Genomic DNA, 20,466 nt, shown 5'->3' with positions numbered 1-20,466 from the left:
ACTACAATTATCGCTAAATGGTCTAATTGCTAAAGCTAAAATAATCTTCTTAAATGGCCTAATTGTTACAGATAAAAACAATCGTTCATGTTATTCTATGTATTAAATGACTCTAACAAATGAGTAACTTCTAGAATGCATTTTACTAAGCTAAAAATCATATCACAACAAGAAAAACACAATGCAATCAAGAGTACACAGTACACTCCAGAATATTAGCATATGTTAAAACCAACCTCATCTCTCCACCCCTACCCAGTTCATACAGCCGCATAGAACAAAAACCCACTATGAGATAATATCTCATGTATATTAAGACATCAAAAGATAACAAACCAAGACCAAGGGCAGAGAGCTAGTAGGCTATTTCAAGAATGGCATTAATAAATTCTTGCCAAATTGTTTGTGCCATTCTTTGTGTTATTTGATTTTTTTTGCTATAAAAATATAAGGCACTGCTTTCCCATTGAGTTATGGAAGGTGAGTTAGGATTCTTCAAATTAAGCAAAACAAGTTGATGCACAAGCATTGTAGTATTAGAGTTAACAGTAGATGTCCTGTTACATAATCATATCCCTAATGTTACTCCAAACAATGCTGCTATGAAATCAGGAGCAGTTGTGAGTCTGACTCTTTCTGACCCAAAATGCTCTTAGTCTCGTAACATATTATCTAATGAAGCCAATGCTTGATTACATGTTTGCAGTTATGATTCAGTCCCTGGTAAGAGTTTAGATAACTTTAATCTTAAAATAAGTGTCTAGTACCTAATTTTAAGATTAATTATGCCAAGCTTTGCACAATTTTAAGAGTGTAGATTATGAATAACTGAATTGAATTCCTTATCTTAGATATTAACAGAGAGGTCTCTCTAAATACCTCGGGGTAAACATCACAAGTAAACACAAAGCTCTTTATCAACAAAATTTCGCCGTCTGCATGGAAAAAATTAAACAAGACTTGCATAGATGGTCAACCCTTCATCTCACACTAGCTGGAAGAATTAACACTGTTAAGATGAATATTCTTCCTAAACTCCTTTTTTTATTTCAAAACATCCCAATATACATTAATAAATCATTCTTTAGGCAATTAGATTCAACAATAACCTCATTTATTTGGAATTCAAAACATCCACGCATCAAAAGAGCGACCCTACAAAGACAAAAGGCAGAAGGTGGCATGGCTCTACCTAACTTTCAGTTTTATTACTGGGCAGCAAATATACAGGCGATAAGAACCTGGACACAAATAGAAGAACATACACAGGCTTGGACCACAATAGAAGTAAAATCCTGCAGTACTTCTTTGTATTCCCTGCTATGCGCTCCAATAAACACACGCTATCGGCAATATACAAATAACCCAATTGTGCTCCACTCACTTAGAATCTGGAACCAATGTAGAAGGCATTTTAGGACGGAGAAGCTTCTATCTGTGGCACCTCTGCAAGAGAACCATCTCTTTCAACCTTCACAAACATATGCAGTTTTTAATATCTGGAAAAAATTTGGAATTAACTTGCTTAGAGATCTTTATATAGACAACGTCTTTGCTTCCTATGAACAATTACATTCCAAATTTAACATTCCAGCTACACATTTCTTTCACTATCTTCAAATCAGGAACTTTGTTAAACAGAACCTTCCAGATTTTCCTCATCTTGCACCCTCATCCATGCTGGAAAAAATATTGCTCAATCTCAAGGACTTAGACTCCATCTCTGCAATATATAAAATCATTTTACAATCCCTCCCTTTCAAAGATCCAAGAGGACACTGGGAAAAAGATCTCTCAATTAATATATCAGAAGAGGAGTGGAAAGTAGCAATGCAGAGAATTCACTCGAGCTCCATATGCGCAAAGCATACAATTATACAACTTAAAATTATTTATCGAGCACATCTGTCTCGACTAAAACTCTCCAAAATGTATCCAGGGCATGATCCAACCTGTGAACGCTGCAAACTAGTTCCAGCCTCACTAGGTCACATGTTCTGGGCCTGCACCAAATTAACATTATTCTGGACAAAAATTTTAATTACCTTTCAGACAGCCTTGGACTCACAATCCCTCCTAACCCATTAACAGCTGTGTTTGGGGTTCTTCCAGAGGGGCTTAAAGTGGAGAAAGACAAACTAATTGTGATTGCATTCACTACACTCTTGGCACGCAGACTTATTCTGATAAACTGGAAGAATCCAAACTCTCCTCTTTTAAGTCAGTGGGAAACTGATGTGTTATATTATTTGAAATTGGAAAAAATCAAATACTCAGTTAGAGGATCCGTACAGATGTTTTTCAAAACATGGCAGGATCTAATCAGTAATATTTTAAAATAAGTTCATGAAGCATAGATAATTTATTAATTTAGGTATGTTTAAAAGCTGTAAAATTTTTTATGCAGTTTGGCTTGCTCTCTATCTCAAGGGTGGGGATCGATCTGTTCTTAACTCTATTTTTCTTTTTGTAAAAACTTGATTGCTTTGTATGGAGTGAAATAAAATTAATAAAAATAATAATAAAAAAAAAAACAGAGAAGTCTCTCTTTCATCATGGGCAAATATGATATAGAGTTGTCCAACATAAACATATTGAATAAAGTATGGCAATGCTATTAATAGTATCATTATTACTAGATGTAATACAATATATTAAAGCATGCATATAAACAGAATATTGGGGAAGGTGGCCAAGTTCCTTTACACCAGGGACAATATGTGAAATGGACTTCACATTTATCAGATAAAGAGGCTTTTATTGAAATCATTTAGTTTATGTGAGAAAAAATAGCGTTTGCTGAAATTTCTTAACCATAATCAGGACACAGTCTGAAAATCTCAACTGATGATCAGCCCAGATTCTGATATATTTGCAAGATGAGACCCGCTCAATCAATTCTACATTTACTGCACAATTGCATTTTACAGGTTATGACCATCTCTTTCATTTTCTTAACATTCGTCTCAAAAAAGGTTTCAGGGCACCATTTAAACATGATATCTCATTGAGGAAACATTCCAGGGATTAAGTATCAGATAAAAAATAAAACACCATTTTTGGCAAATAGTAAAAGAGTGCTAAAGAAACTTGACAATGTAAACTTTTAATTACAGCATCTACAACTTTTATTATTTGGATTTTATATTTTGTATGCTGTGTTGAAGTCATTACTAAAGTGTTCACAGCTTAAAGCATGTAGCACTACCTAGTGCTGTCATTCAAAGTATAATGTAAAAAAAAGCACAATTTGTCAAAAAAAATATTTGTCACCATCACATGAATATAAAAACAACATCTACCTACCCATGCCATGTTGAAAAGCGTGACGATACTATACCTTTCATGGATCTGTGGCCATGTGTCTTGGGTAGAATGGTGAGATTTGATTTTTTTTTTACCATTTTATTTTAGTATAGTTCTACTATTAAATATTACTTTAAATTATATTAAGAATACAAAATTTACTACAATTGGAAGAAATTATACTGTTCAGGAAAACTAAAAAATGTTATGAAATATTAACAGATATACCAGCTGCATACTAAAACAGAAAAAATATCCAAAATTACCTTTAAGATGACACTCATCTAACAGTAGTGTACAACTTTTAAGCCTTCTACATACATTTATAATATAACCCATCTTTAAAATGATGTCAAAATCATGCTATATAATACACTCAAACAAGAGTTCTGACACCACATACAAATTTACACAGTAATCATTTACTTTACATTATACATTCAGACAGTTTCTGTATAAAACATGTCATTTATTAGAAAACTGCTGATTTTGCAGAAGTTGTATATCATGTAATCTCACTAATTGGTTCTCTCAAAATCTAACCCTGTAGACCCCTGCATCTTCATACAGGCATGAATTACGCTTAGAAAGAAATCAGATAGATAAAGTAATGAGATTTTTATGAAAACCTGAAACATTCCATAAATTATGGTATTTTAGGCTAACCCCCCATGACTCCTTAAAAATAAAAAGTGTTCAATATTTGTAAGAAATCAACAAGACACTATTTTCCTCTACTTGATGTTTTATATATATATATATATATATATATATATATATATATATATATATACACATATATTGTTTTAAATAAAGAAATAGTATTTGCTTGATTTGTATGAAATCTTAATCATTTACATATTTAATTATTTGAAGAAGAAAATAGACACTTGGGGAGATGTGCGCTAACATTATATATAAGCCCTAGTTGAAAATATTATCTTTGCCTACTCATTAATATTTCCTTCTTTTTAACCTTCCCTCATTTATCTTTTTTATTAATCATTTAGTGTACTTTAATTTTATTGCCTAAATTGTTTTTCTTGATTAAAAATATGGATTGTTTTCGCTTATGCAGGTAATAAGAAGTCAAAGACCTTTAAAACGTTAAATTGTATTAATTTTTACTACAGCAGGATCCAGGCTGATATACTTAAGAATTGAGAACAGTTAGAATAAGATTTCTGAATAGTTGAAATTCAAACTCCTGTCAAAAACAAAAACATTTTTTCACAAAGCATTTAAAGGCAGAGAGAAAAAGATGAAGGCTGCAAGTGAAAGAAAAATGAATGCAAGAGGGAATAAAACAATATGACCACTTGAATCAATAATTTAAGGAATAACTGTCAGCTATGCAGAAAAATGAAGCATTTACCTGTTCATAATCTAATTTCATAATGGCTTTCTGTAGGTATCTCACTCCTCCATGAATGAGTTTAGTACTCCTGCTGCTGGTCCCGGAAGAGAAATCTTCTCGTTCCACCAAGGCTGTTTTAAGATCTGAGAAAGAAAATATGAAGACAAAAACCACAAGAACATTCAGTCAAAATTATTATGACCACATTTGTGGAATAAACAAAAGATAAAAGATGTATAGAAGTTCGTAATATTTCTTAAATAAATATGTAAAAGCTACACAAAATTAATTTTTTTTTTTTATATTTTAGTATAAACCATAATAAAATCTTTTCATTATCTTCAGTTCTAATCAAGAGTAAGGGGAACAACCTTCATTGCAATCTCCCGGGGAATAAGTTTAACACATGCAAAATAAAATAGACATATATTTTTAAATGACCATGAACAGAATCTAACCAACCATTATAAAGCCTTTATAACCTTTTTGGTTGTGTCAATGGTGTGTGGGGGGGACAATTACAGCAGTTTAGGAGAGAAGACAAGGACATGCTTTGCTAGAGCTCAAGAACACTGTTTAACACACTCATACATACACCAGCACAAGGCAAATTCACAGTTGACAATTAAGTTTGATCTGAATCATTATGATATGGGTGTGTACACAGGTAAAAAGGTATAAACTGCAAACTTCACACAGACAGAAAATAGGCTGGAACTAGGATATTAGAACTTTCATGCTAACAACTATTCAACCTATGCTGCCTTGTTTACAGTATAAATATAATAAACATTACATATAAAATGCTAAGGATTGTGTCTGTCTGTTACTTAATTACTCAAAGACCACTGATCTTGTTATTAATTAAAATCTTTTGACATGATATATGTGGGTGAATCAAAAAAATGTGGCTAGTGGCAACTTCTGTGAAATTTTTTCCTACAGCAAACTGCATAGGTGAAAGCATTAAGACGGTGACATTGCAGAAAGAAAACTAAAAGTAACAACATCCTCTGAACATGAAGCAAACTGCAGAAGCCAATTAGGTCAGAGGAAGAAGAAGAAAAATGACAGCTCCGCTATCTGTTAAGCATCAAGCACATGCAGAGCAACAACCTACTGCTGGTACTTATGAACTACTGGGGCTGAAACCTTGATCTTATACTGTATATAAACACATATAAATATATATATATGTATATGTATATATATATACACACACCATCTGCCTGGAGATGACACTGTTCAGTGGATGCAGTGGATTCTCCATGATTGACAGGAGCTTGCTTAGCGCCTGTCGCTCTGCCACAGATGTTAAACTGTCCAGCTTCATTCCTACAATAGAGCCTGCCTTCCAAACAAGTTTGTCCAGGTGTGAGGCGTCCTTCATCTTTATGCTGCCTCCCCAGCATACCATCGCGTAGAAGAGGGCACTTGACACAACCGTCTGGTAGAACATCTGCAGCATCTTATTGCAGATGTTGAAGGATGCCAACCGTCAAAGGAAGTACAGTAATCCCTCCTCGATAGGTGAAAATCCGCAAAGTAGAAACCATATGTTTGTATGGTTATTTTTACATATTTTAAGCCCTTATAAACTCTCCCACACTCCCACAACATTATTAGAGCCCTCTGGACATGAAATAACACCCTTTAGTCAAAAGTTTAAACTGTGCTCCATGACAAGACAGAGATGGCAGTTCTTTCTCACAATTAAAAGAATGCAAACATATCTTCCTCTTCAAAAGAGCCCTGTCAGGAGCAGAGAATGTCAGAGAAAGAGAGAGAGAGAGAGAGAGAGAGGGGGTAATAGAAAAGGAAACAATCAAAAATTCAATACGTGCTGTTAGGCTTTTAAGTATGTGCACCGCGATAAAGCAGCCGCAAAGAAGGGAGTAATGTGAAGGTAGTCTCTCAGCATTTTTAGAGCAGCGTCCGTATCTTCTAGGCAAACAGCTTCTGTGCAAACAGCTCCTCTGCTCACACCCCCTCCGTCAGGCGCAGAGCATGTCAGAGACAGTGAGAAAGACCGAGAAAAGCAAACAATCAAGCACCACTCGGGAAGCACATCGTATACCATTGAGGAGTTTTAGTTAATACGTAATACATGCTCTGATTGGGTAGCTTCTAAGCCATCCGCCAATAGCGTCCCTTGTATGAAATCAACTGGGCAAACAAACTGAGGAAGCATGTACTTTAAATTAAAGACCCATTGTCCGCAGAAATCCGCGAACCAGCGAAAAATCCGTGATATATATTTAGATATGCTTACATTTAAAATCCGCGATGGAGTGAAGCCGTGAAAGTCGAAGCGCGATATAGCGAGGGATCACTGTATAGTTAATTCTGACTTTCTTACACAGTGCATCAGTATTAGCAGTCCAGTCCAATTTATTATCCAGCTGCACTCCCAAGTATTTATAGGTTTGCACCCTCTGCACACAGTCTCCTCTGATGATCATGAGAGGCCTGGGCCTCTTAAAATCCACTACCAGTTCCTTGGTCTTGCTGGTGTTCAGGTGGAAGTGGTTTGAGTCACACCATTTAACAAAGTCTTTCATTAGCTTCCTATACTCCTCCTCCTGTTCACTCTTAATGCAGCCCACAATAGCAGTGTCATCAGCGAACTTTTGCACGTGGCAGGACTCCGAATCGTACTGGAAGTCTGATGTATATAGGATGAACAGGACCGAAGAAAGTACAGTCCCTTGCGGTGCTCCTGTGTTGCTGACCACAATGTCAGACCTGCAGTTCCCGAGATGCACATACTGAGGTCTGTCTGTAAGATAGTCCATGATCCATGCCACCAGGTGTGAATCTACTCCCATCTCTGTCAGCTTGTCCCTAAGGAGCAGAGGTTGGATGGTGTTGAAGGCGCTAGAGAAGACTAAAAACATAATTCTAACAGCACCACTCCCTCTCTCCAAGTGGGAGAGGGATCGGTATAGCATATAGATGATGGCATCCTCCGCTCCCACCTTCTCCTGGTATGCGAACTGCAGGGGATCGAGGGCGTGGCGGACCTGTAGCCTCAGGTGGGGAACCAGCAGCCGCTCCATGGTCTTCATCACATGTGACGTCAGAGCAACAGTAACACAACACTGCATGATAACGTGCAGTGAATACAGTTGACATTCATAGTTTTCAAACTCTTTCTCTGTACATTGCGTTCGTTTGCTCAGATGTTGATGCGCTTGCTGCTTCCTGAGCAGCTCTTCTTTTCTCCACTCTAGCGGCCCGCTTCTTCTCTTCTTTCATCGTCAGCGTTTGTGCTGCAATTTCATAGTACGTTTTTCTTAATTTTTCATTTAAGCTGGCATATAAATCTTTAATCTGCCTCAAGAATGATTTAAGATATGAAGAGGTAGGGGAAGTGACAGCGTAGGTGGTAGGAGATGAGAACATCGCCTGTACGTATGCGCCGCACGGACTCCCTGCTGGCCGCTGCCAAGAGTTGATTCTACAATTAAATAAAAAGAGGAATAACCTTGGAGGTCAATCATCACCCCAAACTAGGATAGCAGACATCACATTGTATATGTGTACCAAATTTCAGGTCAATGGGTCAAACGGTTTGCGAGCTACTGGTGATTTAAAATCTTGGACAGACAAATGGACAGCCACAGTAGCGTATTATATAAGAAGATATACACGCACATACAAATGCAAATAATTGTATTTAAATACAAATATGGACTGCCTTCTGTAGATACTGAGCAATGCATGAAAAAGTGACATTTTTGCTTCATACAGAAATTATGTGGATTTGAGATACTGTATAAAGGTTAATTTGCTGCAGTAGGACAGAGTGTCACCTTTATTTCTGGGTATTTGTATACATATATGCTTTAACACAATTATTTTTTATATTCAATACCCCTTAGGTTGTAGGAGAATTGTTATCAGGTGCTTTTAATAGACCAGGTGTTTCCTGTTGCATTCAATATGCACACATAAAAGAGTTGTGAATGTGTAGTATTTAATTGAGCCTTTGCTCTTCTATTTGGTGTCTGTCTTTGGAGTTAAGTATGCCTAAACCAACATAAAGAACAGGGAATTGTCCCTAAAAGAAAAGCATGCCACTTGGATGCTGAAAGAAAAGAAGAATTCAATCAAAAAACTGGGCATAGCAAATGAAACTGTGCAGAATATACTAAAGAAAAAAGAAACCAAAAGTGTACTTAGTAATCAGCAATGGACAGGTCATTGTGGAAAACAACTGTCGATGATAAGAAATTAATAAACAGAGCTGCGATGTCCAAGTACTATAGCTCACTAACAATGGGGTGAAAAAAAAGGTGGCAAAAAATCATATTTGTGTAAAAATACAAAGAAAAACAACAACAACAACAATTCATTTTTTGTATAGCCCAAAGTTACACAAGGAGTGCCACAATGGACTTTAGCAGGCCCTGTTTTTTGATAGCAACCCGGCTCCCTAAGAAGACAAGAAAAACACCCTAAACAACAACTGTAGGGAAAAAATGGAAGAAATCTTGGGAAAGGCAGAAGAAAGGACCCTTCTACTCAATGATTCCAGTGCTCCTTTATTAAGAGTTAATTCTATTTGCATGTTTCATATCTATATATCTCTCTATCTATCTCTGTACACATACAGGACCCTGGAAAAAATAGTTATTTGAATTGTAGAGATCTGGATTTAGGATTCAGGTTAAAATCAAGATAAAATCATATTGTTTCTTATTATACTAGCACTAAACAGTGCATCAGATCTATGGATACAAATTGGTCTTCTTAATAAATAACATCTACATTATCTTCCTTTCGATCTCTGCCTGTTGCTCCTCAATCATATGTTCCATGATGTGAGCCTTCAACAGCTGGCTCAGCTTACTCAATCACTCTTGTTTCTCTGTTTATGGAAGACCAGTGATGCAAGGCATGTTTAAGATAAGTGTAATGCTCTAACATGAGAATTCTTAACTTGTTGATTGATTTCACTCTTAAATGTTGCAGTCTTCTGACAATATGGTAAAGAAGGCATTGGTTCAGGTACTGCAGACAAGACTTCAGAAAGGCTTGGTGAAGGGGACAGTAAAAGGCAGAGTTTGTGGACTTTATTCCTACAAGCAGGTGGCACAGTGGTAGCACTGCTGCCTCGCAGTAAGGAGATCATGAGTTTACATTCCGAGTCCTCCCTGCATGGAGAGTGCTTTGAGTAGTAAGAAAAATGTCATATAAATGTAAAGAATTATTACTATACTTTTTTCTCCAAATGCATCATTGCAGTACACATGCAGACCCAAAAGATATCTGCTCCTTCGATGTATGAAAGACAGTGTTAAATGATGTTCAATTACATTATTTCTAATTTGTTAGAAGTGGCACTGCCTGTTTGCATTCTGATTCCTCTGTGAGTGTGCTTGGTAGGTTGTGACTAAAGACTTCATTTCTATCAAAGCTAAGGCACATTAGATGTTCATTGAGGCTGTATGGGATAATGAAAACCAACAGAAAATGTAATCACCTGGCAGATAAGAGTGTGCCATTGCTTTTGCACATGCTTACAATATATTAAATGACTCATTTAATTCTGTGTTTCAAATTGACAGTTATTTCATTCATACAATCAGCTATACAAACATTACCATCATTAGGGTTGCCTCTTAAGTCCAGTAACCTGCACCCAAAAATGATATTTTATACTGTACACCAATATATGATTATGGTATTTAATGTTCTAAAGGCCTTCATTAAAGCCAAGTGAACCTGGCAGATATACAAATCAAAACCTACCCAAGGAGAACCTCTTATGCATTACTTGGCAATAAAGCAGTTGCTGTATTCCAGTTATAGGGTCACTCATACAGAATACATCATCTGGCCTGTCCTGGTTCTAGATCATTTTAATTTCTTTTAAATTAAATTCTAATCTTCCTATCTTAAATTGTGCAGGTTCACACATGCCAGATTTGGTTGAAAGTTGATAAACACTTTGACTTTTATCTAGTTTGACACAAACTACATGCCCATTCCCCATAATTCTCCTCTTTGTATTACTGGCAAACATTTTTCTTTTCTCCACCCTGGGCAGGTCGAAGTATTAAAACACCTGGTGACATTTAAGATAAATTCAGAGTTGGAACTTTCTCGTTACTGATGTCATGGCTCTCTATACGTCCTTCTTTTTCTGTCTCCAACTCAAATCAGTCCTTAACCTCCTTGGAGTTAAATCCGAGCATGACTCTCCGAGAATTCTCTGCAATTACGGTTAAGCCAGAGTCTCGCAGTGACAGGTAATGATTCACTTTACAATGTTAAGCCTGAATAATACTCATGACAGTATTTTTCTCCCACCTAAAGGATAAAATAACATTATGCTACAAAAATCATTAATATTTGTATGCATTTGGCCACTCAAAGGTAGCTCATCAATATTCAGAGGGGCAGAGCCTTAAAAAAAAACCCAGAATGTTGTGTAAAGGAGAAGCTGTAAAGCCTGTTTTAGAAGGAAAAATAAAACTCAATCATTAGCTGAATCCATTAATAGTGATGACAATGTGAATTTGTTATCAGACTTGTGAAACTGATGGACACTGCACTGCAGGACAGAACCGCCATCATCATGGTGTAAATAAGTGTATGGCAAATAGACAAAATGATTGTGATAAAGCAGAAAGAAAAGAAAGGCTATAGCTCCTTAAGCACTGTTTACAATGCAGCAACTATCATTCATGTCACAGGAAGTGAGTAAGCCACTAAGTCTTGCGCTGTGGTAGCCTACAATAGGGGTACATTAAGTATGCAGATCAGGTGCGGTCATTTTACCCTCTGATGCTCAAGCAACAGAAAAAACATAAGGAAAATGTGCAAAGAAACATGCTTCTACTGTTCTAACTGCAACATTAGGCATGCTGTTTCAAAGCATGTCAAACAAAGGATGTGTACTAAATCTGCATCATTACAGCAGTGAACACCAGATATTCCTTTCCTACTGTAATTATGTTGATGTGTTGATATGTACATGTTTCTGTTAAACATAACTAAATTTTTTCTTGTTGAAAAAAATTCAACATTTTTTCCAGGGTAAACATAACACGTTTATTATTTCCAAAATTAAAGCCAGTGACATCCTTAAATGCAAGTTTACATAAGACATCTGGTAGACCTCTGTTACCTTTATTTCTAGTATTCTACCTCATTTTGTGGAAAACTATACTTAAAATGTATGCAGCCTCTAAAAGTTCAAATTACCATCATGTTCTGATTAAATTTATACATCACCTACACCTTAAACCTGGCCACTGATCCCATTTCTGACGTATGCCCTTTAAAGTCCATTAGCACTAGAATCCCTGAAGCCTACAAAAATATTCATAATACTGGGCCACCTTAATTTTACTCATAGCTTCGCATTACTGTGACATTTGTCCCACCAATAACGCCTTTGTTTTTCAAATGTGTTAATCGGCCGCAGGCACCTAGGCAGCCTGCTCACCCATCCCTCTTAGAGAGGCAGCTGAAGTCAGACACAAAACTTTCGCACAACTGAAATCTGTTTATCTGGGAGTGATGTGTCTGGAATTGTATAGGAAAACAATACATCGTTATTTGAAATACATTCATTTCATGTGTGTTCCATGTCTACAACAATCTGCCTAAATGTAGGATGACAGGAAATGCGAGGCAAGAAATGTTGAACACATAACTAACAAAGAAACTTTTCTCATATGTTATAGTAATAATGACAAAATCCATCCATCCATCCATCCATTTTCTAACCCGCTGAATCCGAATACAGGGTCACGGGGGTCTGCTGGAGCCAATCCCAGCCAACACAGGGCACAACGCAGGAACAAATCCTGGGCAGGGTGCCAACCCACCGCAGGACACACACAAACACACCAAGCACACACTAGGGCCAATTTAGAATCGCCAATCCACCTAACCTGCATGTCTTTGGATTGTGGGAGGAAACCGGAGTGCCCGGAGGAAACCCACGCAGACACGGGGAGAACATGCAAACTCCACACAGGGAGGACCCGGGAAGCGAACGCGGGTCTCCTAACTGCGAGGCAGCAGCGCTACCACTGCGCCACCGTGCCGCCCATAATGACAAAATGATGATGTGAATTGTTTAATGTGTGAAAACTGAAGTCCAAATATTAAATAAACACTTTCACAAAAGGTATAACAAAACAAGTGTGCTTTTATCTAAAAATAATACCGAAGAAAAAGAAATTGTTCAGTTTACATGTTGCTGTCAATGTGTGAAAACTGAAGCCAAAATAACAATCGACTTGAAGTAAAGAGGTTTGCATGCATGTGTATGTTTGCATCTTTCACAGTGGAAAAACGGCAGTCTCACAGATATCTGCTTCACTGGTGCAACCCTGTATTTAGCACTTTCAGTGGTGGGCTGATATTATTATTACTATTATAATAAAAACAGACATTTGAGTTGAGTTTCTAACAAATCGAGACAAGTGTGCTTTTATTCAAGAATAAAACTGAATAAAAACCAAATAAAAAAAAATCTTCTCTTGGACCTTTCAAGTCTTATCCTCATTTTTATCCAGATGAGGTTGCTCTGTCTCAGTATAATTGCTCAAAAAATAATCCTACAGTTTCGCTAGAAATCCTGATCCTCTCCCTGCAATTTTCTAAAACTTGGATTCTTTAATCTTATATTATTTGAATTTTTAGCAGCACAGATAAATGGATCACATGGTCGTAATATTGAAAATTTGCAGTCAACTGTGTGTTTAAAGAGGAGATGGTTGACTGGTTATTCATGTGTTCCCAGTGTTAATTTGCAATTTGTCTCATTTTTCCATATCTGTTTTGCTTTTAAGCCCACTGTGTCTGTTGTGCCTCTCTACCCCTGGTTTACATAGGCAACAATAATTGTGTTGAGTCGCACTAAGGAGATAACACTTACTCTTGTGTAACTTTTTATAGATTTTATTTTTGTTTAAATAGTTACGGGGTGCTTACCATAAGGAGTTGAAGGTGGTGCCAAAGAAAGCATCAATGAAGAAAAGGGTAAGGCAGTTACATGGATGGGCATGTCCTAGGTATTGCTGCAGAAAGCTTGTAGAGTGCTATACGAGTCACCTAACCTGGATGTGAGAAGCCATCCTGGCATGAGGTACCGAGCTGTGAAGGGCTGAATGAAAGTAGGGACGCTGTTTCAGTATAAGAAAAAGGCCCAAAGAATAGCTATGCAGGAACATTACTTATTGCAGAGTAGTCAAGGTAAGAGTGTCTGTGGCTGTGCACGCAGAGATGAGTGTGATTCAAGGATTTGAAGACTTCCTTCCGGGTTATGGAGTGTAAAGTAACCTATATGAAGGTGTGCTAGGTAATTGGAAGAGGAAAGGGAAAAGACATCCATCAAGATTGGAGGAAGTGACGCCGTGAAGAGTATAAAAATGGAAAGATGGTGTTGTGATGTAAGATTTTGCATATAACTTGATAAATGTTTTGTATGTCTTTATTTGTAATTTTGGCGAAGCAATGTAATTTAGTGTTACTTTGGTGAGAGGCATTCGTGTTTTCCCCCCCTTTTACGTCTGTCTCTTTATAATTTTACGCCAGGATTTGGGGATGTGTCTTAAACCAGTTTGGCGAGTGTTTCTTTGCTAAAGTCTTTCTCTCATCCCCCACATAAAGCCAGGTTAGCTTAACATATGGTCTTGGGGGGGTTGCAGGTGTTAAGATGTACTATTTCCCCCCATTGGTCTGATATATGGCTGTCTGGATTGGCTGTAGGGGTTGGACAGAAAAACCAATAAATTTGCTTGCTCAACAACATTCTCTCTCTAACCAACATAAGATGGAAAATCTTCTTACTTGCTAACCTGTGGTGATGTAGAAGTATATTTATCTTGCTAACAACGGAAGAAGACCATCACACCATGAACTGAAGACAACACAATCAAGAGCACAGCTTCAGCCATTTTGAATAGATATGTGGCTGAAAGCTGAGCACCAATGATGCCTTAACTAGAGACATTTGAAGTAACTACAAGTCTGTGTGCCACCTGAATTATACATCACCATTTAATCAGGCTGTATGGTTGCCAATATTCAAATGTACTTTACATTTTGTTATTATTTATGAATATTATCTGTAATACATTATTTTATGTGTAACTTAACTCCTGGGGGGGCATGTCACCCTTGGATTATGGCACTGAGAAGTTGGGATAATGTAGTGAGCCAGGACATTGGTTTAATTGTGTTTAATTTTTCTTTTTAGAAGAAGTCCTTGGGTCACTTGAACAAAATGGAAAAGGGGAGAAGGGAAAAGGGCTAGGAGTATTGTCATGTTTGTTTTTGATTTGGAGAGTCCTTGGTTCACTTCAGGTAGCCTAAAGAAGGGTGATAGGAATAGGATGGGAATATTTGTGTTTTTGTCTGTTTTTGTATTATTTCTTTTATTCTTGCACATAGAAACTATGATTTTGATGGTCTTGCTAGTGTTATTTTTTTGACAAAACTCACGTCAACTTTTGAACATTTTCATATTTATTTGTATCACCTTATTTTTAATAAATAACTGTCTTTTTTGTACCTTCTTGTCTGCTTATCTCTCACTCTCCTTGGTTGCCAACTGGATTAGGCTGCTGTGATGAAAGAGGTGAGCACTAACTGAGCAGCAGGTGCAGCTAGAACGAATGCCAGCCATTCCACTAGTCCTTCCTGGCTAGGGTTTGAGCCCCATACGTACAAAAATTTTCTTTGAGGTGTAGTATTTCTGACCATAGCCAGCTTGATTTTATCAATGAGTTGCTCAAGGTCCTTAGCTAATTACTGTATCACTTATATAGTCATTCGTAGCTCTCACCCATTTGTTTCCTCTTGTCTCCTGGTTCAACAGTTTTTAGCACTGATGCTTCTGACTTCTTCATTATGCCATTAAATTAATCTTTATATAGTTTACATCTGCTGGGGCAGAGGATAAAGTATTATCTACTGAATAGTTAGCATAACATGTATAAACTGTATTCAGAGTAAAGCCCAGAGTCCTATGGCACTCTAGTTCTTGCTCTGTTTTACACTTTTTCAGCTATTTACTTCTAACCCTGGAAAGTGAGGTAGCATAGCTGAATTTTTCTAATGTAAAACAGGAGCCAAAATCTTTAGCACAAGCAAAAGTACAAGTATGACATACATCTGAATTTTGAATTTGTCTGGAATTACAAGAATGAACAGTGCAGTTTCTTTAAGGAAGGAAATGACAATGCTTTGAAAAACCTGGAAGATTTCTTCAGCCTAAGATGTATTAAACAAGGACATTTACTAAGAAGGATAGGGAAATACAAAACATGGGAAAAGTCTAAAGAATTTTATATTTAAACATTTCCTATTACCTGCCTGAAATCCAGAAAGTGAAACTAATGCAAAGTGAATTCCAGGGCAGTGCAATATAAACTAACAGGTGTAAAATTCTGCATTTGTGAGAACAAAGAAACAAGTTGGTTAATCAACATTCCATTTCTATTGATGTTAATAAAAAAGTTAAATAATGATGAATGCTAGAATGTGGTATGCACTTATCAAATAGTTGTATACCATCAGAAATGTAACAAATTTCATTTACAAGAGATTAAAATTTATATTAAAGAAAGCACTACAAAACTCAAACATTCAATTTCCACAAGAAGCTGTAATTGCAAATCTTATTCACAATAAAAGCAAAATTAAGTCTCCAAAATAAGCAAACATTAAATTAACTGTGTGAACGATAGGGGGCGCTCTCGCTCCCTTGAACCCCTGTCCACGACTCCAGACACCAGGTAAAAGTCCAGATGTTGACTTTATTTTTCTTCCACAGTGCACAAAGCACACTCTCCACCACAATACTCATATAAATACCAATAAACTACTAATACACAATCCTCCAGCTCCCAGACGCGTTGCCACCCTTCCACCCAGCTCAGCTCATTGTCTGTGAGTTCCCATAGTCCTTTTATACTCCCTGACCCGGAGGTGTTTCTGCCCAACAGTCGACAAGTACTTATTCCTTCCGGGTCAGGGTAAATAGTCCTTTTCTTCAACTCGAAAGTCCGTCGCTCTTCCTATGACGAACCTCCGGGTCACAGGGCACGAAGAAGCCCTCGGTCCTCCCTGCAGCTCCCTCCTGTGGCCCCCACGGCATCCAGCAGGGCTTTGCATAAAAACTCCATTGTCCTTGATGCTCTGCTGGTCTTCTGGGGACCTCCATGCTGCAAGGAGGGCTCCACCTGGCGGCTTGGGGGTATTGACCGGGATAAATGTCCGGCCATCCTTCACAACTGCATTAACTTCTGATGCTTACAAGTAAGGATGAAAATCAGTATTTATACGAGTGCTTGAGGACACAATGAAAATTGCTACAGTAGCACATCAAATGAGTTTATTATTCATTTTTTCTTTTATACACGGTAAACTCTTGAAGCCTGCCTGACATGCTATTCCATTCTAAAGTTTTTCGTCCAGATGATACCTACCTATGAATAATTTTTGTGATTGACGCTTTCAGGCACACACACACTCTTAGTTACATATTAATATAACCCATATTGTTGTTTCTATTTTTCTGCACAGCCAAAATTAACAATTGTGACTCAGGATTTTTAGTTATTTTAACTCAGATTGTGATTATATTCACAAATAACACATGTGCTAAATATACTGTATATTATTTGACTACTAGCGGTGTCACCTGGTTTCCGAAGAAAATGCACCTCAATTATAGTGCTGTTGATTAACTGAAGTACTATGTAACTAGCTAAGTATTTTCCTATATAAAATATTTCTATTTTTTAACAGAGACTAATATTACTCATTCACTTAAGCTGCTTACTGGTGAATGTGCTATTTGCAGTTGGCCAAACGTGAAATATTGCTGCAGTAGATCAATTCCTGCTTTTCCTAGTGACATGGCTTTTGTTGATGGTCACATTGTAAAACAGAATTTTCATTCTTTTGAAGTAAAACAACTAATCAGTAGGAATAATGTGAATTTTTAAGTATATATTATTATCATTATTACATGTTTAAGATATTTATTTGTTTACCTGGTTCACAGAAGTATTTCTTTTTGTGTTTTTCATCACTTGTATGTTCAAGCGTCATATTTTTTTGCCATATTAATTGCCAGACAATAACGTTTTAACAATTAATTGTTTTACTTTAACTTGTTACAAAAAGAAATGACGTTTACAGCTTACACATTTATGTGCACCATGTAATGAAATGAATGTTCTAAAAACTGTACAGAAATGAACATGTGAAAGAAATAATTTTGAGAACTACAAGCAGCATTGACCGTGCAAAGCATCTACACTTGGGGAAAAGAGGCGGTGGGTGTCCTTCATGATGTTGGTGTGAAAGAGACTGCAGAGCAGAACTCTGTATTAAACATCATCAACAAAAGTGGTTTTAGTTTAAAATTGATTGATTCAAAGTTAAAATCTTAAAATAATCTTGACTCTCCATTAGCATTAAAGGCTAAAATTAGTACTGCTTCATTATACGCGGCTTTGAATAAATGTCTACCAACATAAAAAACAAAAGTTACTAATTACTCTTACTCACACAAAAGCAGCATTCTGTTCTCTTTATATCACATTCAGAAAAACAACATCTCCATCAGCTATAGAAAATTTAAAAAAAAATCACACTTCATTCCTGGCTCCACTGGGTAATTTGTGTTTTTTTTTGTTATTTTTTTTAGTTACTCTGTGTTTTTTTAAATTCAAAAGGCACTTAATGCTTATGATTGATTGATATTGCAAACTTAATGGCAATATGCAGGTGGATTACAGTGTTGGCTTTTTAAAAACACAAGGCTATGCACAGATTTAAAAAAATGTAGTGAAATCAATTTCTCAGATTTATTGTTATATATGGTGTACACAGTAAAATGAGGTGAACACTTGACCAAGTACATCACACCGCTACCATTCGGCTGCCCAAATCTCATTCCTTAGATTGTCAAATATAGCAAAAGGTAATGATAGGGAAAATAGCAGAGTTTCCTTTAAAATATATTTGCCATGTGTGTTTGCAACAGTGAAACACAGTAAAAACAGGAATTTTATTATTTATTTAGGGAAGTGTACAAAGAACAAATTTAGATTGCTCCCTAAGAGTTTGGCAACACATTATTTAGAAATGCATCCAGATTAAAATAAGCAGGTGAAAAGTGACTTTTGTGAATATAATAAGTGTAAATACAATTCGAGTTTAGATAGAAAGATGGACTCAAAGACATACTGCAATCCAGCGATACATTAAAATTGTTATCCCTAATAGTTGACAAAAAAAAAAAATAAATAAACGATCCTAGTAGTTGCTATCTTTGATGAATTGCTGCAATTTTCAATGCTCTTATTTACACTTTGTAAGTGCTAATGGAATTGTCTGGAGCAGTGCACTGGCTGATGGGCATTTGCCAACAGAACAGGGAGTATTGCATGTGCCCACTTCACATTTTCGATGCAGCTCACCACATTATCACCACAGCTGCCTTTTTTACTTGCCATTCTCTGTTCGATTACAGCTTCAGGCACTGTTCTGCTTGCAGTGTTTATTTTCATGAACACCCTATTTCTCCACACAGTTATAGCTGAGGTAAAGAAAGTGCACACAGTGCTTAAGAATACACCAATCATTACAGGTTTATTACCAACAAATACTGACAAATTAAAGAAAACACATGTCATCTAATTTTCTTTTTCTATATTGTCATCAAGATTCAATTAAATCAGTCTATGGATGCTCCAATCAAGTTTTTTACCAATCACCGATTTCATGTTACTTGATCAACCGATTCTAAAACCAATTCCGATTTTATTTTTTATCTCCTTGGAACAACTTTTTACAGTAATGTCCTTTAAAACCAGACAAATACAAGTCTTATGGCCTATATTAAAGTGTATTTTTATAATTAAAGTATAGAGCATAGGCATTAACTGTGTTCAATTTTTTATTATCAAAATGAAATTCTGTAGGCTTATTGTTCAGTGACCATAAAATACCAAAATAAATAAAATGTCCTTAGAATAAATATTTTAACTAATAAAAATATATATAAAAATATTTATTCATAATACATATGCTGGTTGTTTTGGGGGCCACGGGTTAAGGGCTTGGAAGCCCAACCCTGTAGGGGCCCGTGGTCACCGCCAGGGGGCACCCTGATGCCTTGAGAGCCCTGGACCTCAGCATTTCCACCACACCAGGAAGTGCTGGGGGGAAGAGAAGCAGGGACACCTGGAGTGCTTCTGGGAGGATAGCCGGCACTTCCACCACACTGAGGCGTGTTGGCGAGTAATTGCCGGGGAGCACCTGGAGCACATCCAGGTGTGGATAAAAGGGGCCGCCTACCTTCATTCGAGGCTGGAGGCGGGGGGAAGAAGGACAAAGCAAGCAGAAGAGAGTGTGGAGGCGGCCCAAAGAAGAAGGCATTGTGTGGCCAGGACTTTGTGGGGGTTTGTGTGCACTGACTTTTGTAAATATTGTAAATAGTATTGTAAATAAACGTGTGGTGGTGGAAAAAGAACATGTCTGCCTGTCTGTGCCCGGGTAAAGTTCACAATATATCTCCATCCATCCATTATACAACCCGCTATATCCTAACTACAGGGTCACGGGGGTCTGCTGGAGCCAATCCCATATATATAGTATATATACACTAGGGGGCTTTGCCCCCTTTCAGTTCGCTTGCAGGGTCTTCCCTGAAAGAGATGACGTCTGGATGGGAGCATATGTTGTTCTAGAACCTGAATATATTTTTCTGCATTGATGGTGCCTTTCCAGACATGCAAGCTGCCCATGCCACACGCACT

The 20,466-nt window shown here is 37.0% G+C and overlaps 1 protein-coding gene across 1 annotated transcript in view; it reads right to left on the bottom strand.

The window, feature by feature from the left end:
* The window catches only part of gpd2 (glycerol-3-phosphate dehydrogenase 2 (mitochondrial)), a 165,341-nt gene that overhangs the window by 68,079 nt on the left and 76,796 nt on the right, over positions 1-20,466 (bottom strand). Inside the window, exon 4 of the mRNA XM_039757438.1 lies at positions 4,682-4,806. Coding sequence (XP_039613372.1) covers positions 4,682-4,806 — 125 coding nt within the window. The remainder of the gene's footprint in view (positions 1-4,681; positions 4,807-20,466) is intronic.

The sequence above is a fragment of the Polypterus senegalus genome, chromosome 6 (genome assembly GCF_016835505.1).
Source record: "Polypterus senegalus isolate Bchr_013 chromosome 6, ASM1683550v1, whole genome shotgun sequence".
In the NCBI taxonomy this organism is placed as follows: Eukaryota; Metazoa; Chordata; class Cladistia; order Polypteriformes; family Polypteridae; genus Polypterus; species Polypterus senegalus.
The sequence above is the reverse complement of the archived record's forward strand: the minus strand, read 5'-3'. Positions and strand labels throughout refer to the sequence as shown.